The sequence below is a fragment of the Entelurus aequoreus genome, linkage group LG28, assembly GCF_033978785.1.
Source record: "Entelurus aequoreus isolate RoL-2023_Sb linkage group LG28, RoL_Eaeq_v1.1, whole genome shotgun sequence".
Taxonomy (NCBI): Eukaryota; Metazoa; Chordata; class Actinopteri; order Syngnathiformes; family Syngnathidae; genus Entelurus; species Entelurus aequoreus.
The window spans coordinates 2085824-2095389 of record NC_084758.1 but is presented as its reverse complement, the minus strand read 5'-3'; the positions used below and the strand labels follow the sequence as shown (position 1 = coordinate 2095389).

The 9566-nt window shown below is 36.1% G+C and overlaps 1 protein-coding gene across 6 annotated transcripts in view; it reads right to left on the bottom strand.

Annotated features, from left to right (window-relative positions):
- LOC133645102 (rod cGMP-specific 3',5'-cyclic phosphodiesterase subunit alpha-like) overlaps nt 1-9566 on the bottom strand; it is a 121038-nt gene that overhangs the window by 61923 nt on the left and 49549 nt on the right. For 5 of the 6 annotated variants that reach the window (XM_062039903.1, XM_062039904.1, XM_062039905.1 and 2 more), the window contains 2 exons: nt 7585-7633; nt 3700-4044 (listed from right to left, as the gene is read on the bottom strand). In XM_062039903.1, coding sequence (XP_061895887.1) covers nt 3700-4044; nt 7585-7633 — 394 coding nt within the window. Of the gene's footprint in view, nt 1-3699; nt 4045-7141; nt 7542-7584; nt 7634-9566 lie in introns of those variants that run through there. The other variant, XM_062039909.1, reaches the window with a different exon arrangement.

Below are 9566 nucleotides of genomic sequence, written 5' to 3'. Positions count from 1 at the left end.
TTTTTTGCTTTATATATATATATATACATATATATATACATACATATATATATATATATATATATATATATATATATATATATATATATATATATATATATATATATATATATATATATATATATATATATATATATATATATACATATATATATATATATATATATATATACATATATATACATATATATATATATATACATATATATACATATATATATATATATATACATATATATACATATACATATATATATATATATATATATATATATATATATATATATATATATATATATACACAGCCCGGCCCGCGGCCAAATTTTTTTTTATTGTCATTTTGAATAATTTACTTGAATGTACATGAGCTATTTCTGGTCAAACTAGTTAGAAATGTCACATGTTAAATGTTTAAATATTAACTGTCAGTTTACTGTACTGTGCCAACTGTACTACTATATGAGTACATATTTTCTCTTGTTTCATTGAAAATAAAACAGCAAAGTCCATTTGGCTGTCATCTGTTTTAATTCTAATACACAATTGTGTCAAAGTCATGATTTTTTCGGTTTATGCTTGAAATAAGAAATGATGACTTGAAAAAAAGTAGTTTTCTACTTGTGAGTGTTGATGACACAGCTTTGCAACACTTGATATTCCACTTTCAAGCATGTTTTACTCAATATAGCTCATCAAAGCTGTAATATCTTACTGAGATCATTGAGGAGCAAAACACTTAAAACAAGTAAAACACTCTAACATCAAATCTGCTTAGTGAGAAGAATGATCTTATCAGACAGAAAATAAGCAACTATCAGCCTTATTTGACATAATTCATCTTACTTAGATTTCACTTTTTGCAGTGTACTCATCTGGACTCAGCAACTGACATTTGGGCTTTAGGTTGTATTGTTGTTGTTTTTTTTAATGTTTTATTGTTTTGTTTCCAATGTTTTGTATTGTGTTTTTGATGTGTGTAATGGATGTTAAGGTCTGCTATAAAGATTGATGATGATGATAGAGCTACTGCTCTAGCTTAGTTGCACAGACAGCAATGTGTTTATAACGCTCTCTGTTGTTAGCACCCACCTGTATTTGTGTTGGCATTTAAGCTAGGTAGCGATTAGCGTCGGAACAATTGTACCTAAGTTATCACAAAACTTTGTGTTGCCATGAGTTCCCGGCGAGAAGACAAACGCTGTCTTTGGTCCTACCAAGAAGAAGGCTTGTAAAACCACACTTTGTAGGATGGGAAGCAACATGGTGTTCTGTTTCTTTGATGTATTGTAATCCACAGGAAGATTTGGTCTTGACCCGAGAACTACAAAGCGGAGAGGAAGCAGGACCAGACGCCCCTCCGGGCGACCTTTTCTTTGATCTGTTTTACGACCTCGTCAGAATAATTCTATCTAAATGATCACAATACTTTGTGTTGAAGTGAGTTCCTGGCAAGAAGACACAAGCTGTCTTTGAAACCTACCAAGAAGCAGGCTGGTAAAACTCCACCGTGTAAGGGGGAAAGCAACATGAGGGGGTTTCTGCTTTCTCTCATGTATGGTAAGCAACAGAAAGATATTGTTCTAACCCAAGGACTTCAAAGCAGAGAGAAGGCAGGATCTGCCCAATTTCCAGACAACCTCTTTTTGAACCTCCTTTTTGAACTGTTTTATGGCCACCTTTTTGAACTGTTTTATGGCCACCTTTTTGAACTGTTTTACAAACTCTTTTTGAACTCGTTTACGACCTTTTCTATTGAACTGTTCTGTAACCAAAGGCAACGCTGTTTACGAGCCACTTCCCTTCTGGAAGCAGCTGTGGTCAGAGAAAGTCTAATAAAGGAGGAGTTGTACCATCTTTCGCCAGAGCGTGCTGGAGATTGTACAAGAGTACAGTGTCCCGGCGTCTCTCCTCAATTGAGTCCAAATTTAATTCTGTCTCTGTTTAATTCCTTGCTTCTTGTCTTGTTTAATAGATGTCATCAGTGTTTGAACCGAACAGACCTTTTCTTTGAACTGTTTGTAATCAAAGGCGATGGCTGTTTACGACCCCCGTTCCCTTTAGAAACAGCTGTTGCCATGTAATCAGGGAAAGTCCAAATAAAAGAGGAGGCGTACAATATTTCGTTAGAGCGCGGAACACTGTACAAGGGTACAGGTGTACACCTTTCTCCTCATTGAGCCAAATGTAATTCGGTCTCTGTTTAATTCCTTGCTTCTTGTCTTGTTTAATAGATGTCATCAGTGTTTGAACCGAACAGACCTTTTCTTTGAACTGTTTGTAATCAAAGGCGATGGCTGTTTACGACCCCCGTTCCCTTTAGAAACAGCTGTTGCCATGTAATCAGGGAAAGTCCCAATAAAAGAGGAGGCGTACAATCTTTCGTTAGAGCGTGGAACACTGTACAAGGGTACAGGTGTACACCTTTCTCCTCATTGAGCCAAATGTAATTCGGTCTCTGTTTAATTCCTTGCTTCTTGTCTTGTTTAATAGATGTCATCAGTCTTTGAACCTAACAGACCTTTTCTTTGAACTGTTTGTAATCAAAGGCGATGGCTGTTTACGACCCCCGTTCCCTTTAGAAACAGCTGTTGCCATGTAATCAGGGAAAGTCCAAATAAAAGAGGAGGCGTACAATGTTTCGTTAGAGCGTGGAACACTGTACAAGGGTACAGGTGTACACCTTTCTCCTCATTGAGCCAAATGTAATTCGGTCTCTGTTTAATTCCTTGCTTCTTGTCTTGTTTAATAGATGTCATCAGTGTTTGAACCGAACAGACCTTTTCTTTGAACTGTTTGTAATCAAAGGCGATGGCTGTTTACGACCCCCGTCCCTTTAGAAACAGTTGTTGCCATGTAATCAGGGAAAGTCCCAATAAAAGAGGAGGCGTACAATGTTTCGTTAGAGCGTGGAACACTGTACAAGGGTACAGGTGTACACTTTTCTCCTCATTGAGCCAAATGTAATTCTGTCTCTGTTTAATTCCTTGCTTCTTGTCTTGTTTAATAGATGTCATCAGTGTTTGAACCGAACAGACCTTTTCTTTGAACTGTTTGTAATCAAAGGCGATGGCTGTTTACGACCCCCGTCCCTTTAGAAACAGTTGTTGCCATGTAATCAGGGAAAGTCCCAATAAAAGAGGAGGCGTACAATGTTTCGTTAGAGCGTGGAACACTGTACAAGGGTACAGGTGTACACTTTTCTCCTCATTGAGCCAAATGTAATTCTGTCTCTGTTTAATTCCTTGCTTCTTGTCTTGTTTAATAGATGCCATCAGTGTTTGAACCGAACAGACCTTTTCTTTGAACTGTTTGTAATCAAAGGCGATGGCTGTTTACGACCCCCGTCCCTTTAGAAACAGTTGTTGCCATGTAATCAGGGAAAGTCCCAATAAAAGAGGAGGCGTACAATGTTTCGTTAGAGCGTGGAACACTGTACACGGGTACAGGTGTACACCTTTCTCCTCATTGAGCCAAATGTAATTCGGTCTCTGTTTAATTCCTTGCTTCTTGTCTTGTTTAATAGATGTCGTCAGTGTTTGAACCTGACAATTAGCGCCCTAGCTGTTTCTCCACAAAATGTTCAGTGAGTTTTTCACCGTTCGGTAATCAGTCGCGGTTTTACGATGAATATGACGTGCAACGGTGTGGTATTTGACCAGGGTTTATCATGAACTCCCAATTTGAGAAGCGATGACGTACCTGGTGGCCAGCTCGGCCACGCCGTTCCTCTGGCGGTACATGAAGAGGCTCATGCGCTCGGCCCTCATCATGAAGCTGAGGTGCCTCATCAGGTTGAAGACGGACTTCTCCATCTGCAGGTTGTCCTGGATGTCGCGCACCAGGTCGAACAGGACCTCGCTCTCCTCCACCATGCTCAGCTGGTGGAAGTGGCTGACGTCCACCGCCGTCCTGCGGTTGTTGTCCAGCAGCTCCGACACCACTTTGGGCCTGAAGTTTACATCGTAGTAGTCTTTGGCGAACTGCGGGTTGGCGTCCAGGAACTGCTCGGCCGTGGCTGCGTCCACCATGGCTGTGAGGCGGGTCCTACGTTCAAAGCACAACCTTCACGCTTAGTCTAGGTCTAGGATTGTCGTTATTACCATATCATAACAATCACAACCAATCAATGTTATTCACTATTTAGCACAGGGGTGTCCACATTAGCTAATTATTCAAGTACACACCTCAGCGTCTAATATTTTGTGATATCATTTTGTGAAATGATACCTATTAGCATGCTAACATTACTATGCTAGTTTTTTTATTTTTTAGCCAATTTTGCTGGTATACAGCTCAGTCACATTTTAGTACTTAATACATGCTAATGTTAGAATAATATATAATGGTACTTTGTACTTGACACATGTTACGGTTAGCATTTTAACATGAAAATGATATGCGAATCATTGTATTCCATTTATATTTACATCCAACACAATTTCCCAACTCCTATGGAAACGGGGTTTGTACTTGACACATGCTACGGTTAGCATTTTAACATGCATGATAGATTTTTTTAAAACTAAATTAGCAGGTATGTGTCTCCGTGTTATATATTTTTGTATTTCACTAATGCTAACTGTAAGCATGTTTATGTTAGCATAGTACTGTTAGCATGTTCGTTTTTCAAGCTAAATTTGCAGGCATACAGCACAGTCATATTTTGGTACTTGATCCATACCAACGTTAGCAGGCTAACATTTTCAACACATTTTTCAAGTAATATATATATTGGTACTTGATGCCTGTTACAGTTACCATTTTAACATGCTAACATTAGCAGGCTTGATTGTTTTATTTTAGCTGGTGTACACCCTAGTCGTGTTTGCTTTTTTGATGCATTAAAATGTTAGCAGGCTAGCATTTTAAACAAATGTTTCGGTACGAACCTCAGACTAATATATCTTGGTACTTGATGCATGTGACAGTTAGCATTTTGACACGCTATCATTAGCATGATGGATTTAATTGTTTTAGCTAATTTATCACATTTACATTTTAGTGTCATATATTTTGGTATTTCATTCATGCTAACTGTTAGCATGCTATTGTGAGTAGTACTGTTAAAAGGCCAGCTTGTTTTTAGGTCATTTAGCTCATAATTTTTGTTACGTGACGCTATCTGGTCATCCTGCTAACTGTTAGCATTTCCTTTCGGCTTTGGCTCTTCAACGTTCAAAAGAAATTTCCATCAAAACTGTATTTTCTAGTTCTTTGAGAAACAAACTACAGCAGTGGTTCTTAACCTTGTTGGAGGTACCGAACCCCACCAGTTTCATATACGCATTCACCGAGCCCTTTAGTGAAAAATAAAATGTTTATTTTTTTCAAATTCAAGACAAATGTATATGTTTTTGGTGACACTTTAGTATGGGGAACATATTCTAAGTAACAAAGACTTAATTTAGAGTTTTTTGGACACTCTGGGAACATATTCTAAGTAACAAAGACTTAATTTAGAGTTATTTGGACACTAGGGGAACATATTCTAAGTAACAAATACTTAATTTAGAGTTTTTTGGACACTAGGGGAACATATTCTAAGTAACAAAGACTTACTTTAGAGTTATTTGGACACTAGGGGAACATATTCTAAGTAACAAAGACTTATTTTAGAGTTATTTGGACACTAGGGGAACATATTCTAAGTAACAAAGACTTAATTTAGAGTTTTTTGGACACTAAGGGAACATATTCTAAGTAACAAAGACTTAATTTAGAGTTATTTGGACACTAGGGGAACATATTCTAAGTAACAAAGACTTAATTTAGAGTTATTTGGACACTAGGGGAACATATTCTAATGTAACAAAGACTTAATTTAGAGTTATTTGGACACTAGGGGAACATATTCTATGTAACAAATACTTAATTTAGAGTTATTTGGACACTAGGGGAACATATTCTAAGTAACAAAGACTTAATTTAGAGTTTTTTGGACACTAAGGGAACATATTCTAAATAACAAAGACTCAATTTAGAGTTATTTGGACACTCTGGGAACATATTCTAAGTAACAAAGACTGAATTTAGAGTTATTTGGACACTAGGGGAACATATTCTAAGTAACAAAGACTTAATTTAGAGTTATTTGGACACTAGGGGAACATATTCTAAGTAACAAAGACTTAATTTAGAGTTTTTTGGACACTAAGGGAACATATTTTAAGTAACAAAGACTTAATTTAGAGTTATTTGGACACTAGGGGAACATATTCTAAGTAACAAAGACTGAATTTAGAGTTTTTTGGACACTCTGGGAACATATTCTAAGTAACAAAGACTTAATTTAGAGTTATTTTGACACTAGGGCAACATATTCTAAGTAACAAAGACTGAATTTAGAGTTTTTTGGACACTCTGGGAACATATTCTAAGTAACAAAGACTTAATTTAGAGTTATTTGGACACTAGGGGAACATATTCTAAGTAACAAAGACTTAATTTAGAGTTATTTGGACACTCTGGGAACATATTCTAAGTAACAAAGACTAAATTTAGAGTTTTTTGGACACTAAGGGAACATATTCTAAGTAACAAAGACTAAATTTAGAGTTTTTTGGACACTAGGGGAACATATTCTAAGTAACAAAGACTTAATTTAGAGTTATTTGGACACTAGGGGAACATATTCTAAGTAACAAAGACTTAATTTAGAGTTATTTGGACACTAGGGGAACATGTTCTAAGTAACAAAGACTTAATTTAGAGTTATTTGGACACTAGGGGAACATATTCTAAGTAACAAAGACTTAATTAAGAGTTATTTGGACACTAGGGGAACATATTCTAAGTAACAAAGACTTACTTTAGAGTTATTTGGACACTAGGGGAACATATTCTAAGTAACAAAGACTTAATTTAGAGTTATTTGGTTAGGGTTAGGGCCAGGGTTAGAGGGTTAGGGTTATAATGAGGCCATGCCGAATAAGGCATTAATAAGTACTTAGTAATGACTAGTTAAGAGCCAATATGTTACTAATTTGCATGTTAATAAGCAACTAATGAATGGTGAATATGTTCCCCATACTAAAGTGTTACCATGTTATATTACTGGTGCACTTGATGAAGCGTGCATGAACATCACCTTGTTCAAAGAACAAAACCAACACAGTGCATAAACTCACAACAAATGACACACCTGCAAACCAGTCAGCTGTTGTCGTATCCGTAATACGCCGATAGGAAGAAGTTTGTATTTACACGATGAGTCGGGTGTGTCTCGACCTCCGCCGAACCCCTGAGCCCGACTCACCGAACCCCTAGGGTTCCATCGAACCCAGGTTAAGAACCACTGATCTACAGTATATATGGTGTTGGTTTTGAAGGTGATCACTATCCAAATGGACCCTGCATCCTCAGATTAGTCAGTCTGTGGCCCTGGGTGGAACAAGTTTGCCCGCCCCTGCAGTGCCTGGTATGGTCAGAAACCCTATTTGGTCGCTAAAAGCTAAACCGACACCACACACTTGGATAAAAGACATTAAAAAGCATGTGATGTCCACCATTTTTTTTGGAGTTAAAAAAAGATCCTGATAGTGAGCATTTAATAAAGCAAGCCCAGTGGAAAGCCAAAGCAGGTACCTGATGAAGTTGTTGTGTTGTGAGTAATCCCTCTGTCCTCTCCCAGGGTCTGCAGGTGCATGAACAGAAAGGATTACAAAGGTGCTTTTAAAGCATCACATAAGCTTGAGCCCAAATACAATCCTGGGATTACCACACCGTCTTGTGTTTTGTCTCATTGCCACACTTTTGTTTTCTAATGCACTTCATTATGAGCAGGGAGTGGAAGTACAACATAGTGATGCACCATTTCCACTGGTGGTTCTTTCCCATCCAACGTCATGTCAGATTCAGGCTGGTATCGGATACACCGATCCCATACATTGTGCAAATATAAAATAAAAATGTGTCTGCTAACATTTTAAAAGTTGTGTATTTTCTTTTTTTTGTTTGTTTCTTGTCCTGTCCAGCTTCTCAGGCAAATCATATTTTTGATGTAGAGGGTAGATGCCCATACGGGCTGTACAAATGTACTGTAAGTGTAGGATACTTCTCTTGTTGCCTTATTTGTATTTGACTTTATTCAATGTATTTATATTATCATTTGGGGCAGCCGGGCCGGAGAAGGAGGGGATAGAAAGAGAATAAAAGGAAGACAGAGGGGGGAATTGTGGGGACAAGAGGGGGATTAGACAGAGAGACAAAAACAACAACAGCAAACACAACAATAACAACAACAACAACAACAACAATAGAGCAACATCAGCAAATAGGACATGTACAAATATGATGGTAAAAGTGATAGCAAATAAGCAGTTAGTGAAATAAAAAACAATACAGAAATGACAATGAACATTATTACACTACAAATGGAGCAATACAGATACCAATAGAAATATCACTATTGATAATGAACAATACCAATAATTGACCTCTATTATCAACAATACAGTTGTTCAAATGCAACAATACATATACGTCATGATAACTAGAGATACAAAAGAAAGCAGATAAATGGAGGGGAAGAAAGAGATGCAACCTATATTAACCTTGTAGATTGTTATAGTAACAATAGGTTAAGCGTTGTCAGTGTGCCATGTGTTATACCCAGTTTACCCTAGGGCAACAACGTTAATATATGTTTCATGAAAGGTGATTATGTGCACGAGTGTATGTATGTATATGTACTTGTATGTGTACAGTATGTGTATATGTATGTTTGTACAGTGAATGTATATGTACATGTATGTGTATATGTATGTTTGTACATGTACATTATGTGTACGTGTATGTTTGTACAGTGAATGTATATGTACAATATGTGTATATGTATGTTTGTACAGTGAATGTATATGTACATGTATGTGTATATGTATGTTTGTACAGTGAATGTATATGTACATGTATGTGTATATGTATGTTTGTACAGTGAATGCATATGTACAGAATGTGTATGTGTGTGTTTGTACAGTGAATGTATATGTACAGTATGTGTATATGTATGTTTGTACAGTGAATGTATATGTACAATATGTGTATATGTATGTTTGTACAGTGAATGTATATGTACAATATGTGTATATGTATGTTTGTACAGTGAATGCATATGTACAGTATGTGTATGTGTGTGTTTGTACAGTGAATGTATATGTACAGTATGTGTATATGTATGTTTGTACAGTGAATGTATATGTACATGTATGTGTGTATTTTCAAACAATAACATATCTATCTAAGAAAAAACAACAGTAAAAATGTAAGAAAAAAAGAGCAAAAAGAGCAAAAAAATACTTAGAAAAACCTGAAATGTTTAAACTAATAATTAATGATAATATACTTAGTCACATATAACACAAAGTTTTGTCAATAAATATGCATCAAATCTGTTTTTATGTATTTTTTAAATAAATGATCAAAATGGCCCCTCCATACTTGACTTTTCAGTATATTTAGACACCCCTTGATCTAAAGTATTCGAAGCTCTCAAAATAAAAATAAAATATACTGAAATATAAACAGTTTAGTTAGTTTAATTTAAAAAAAATAATAATACAAATTTATGA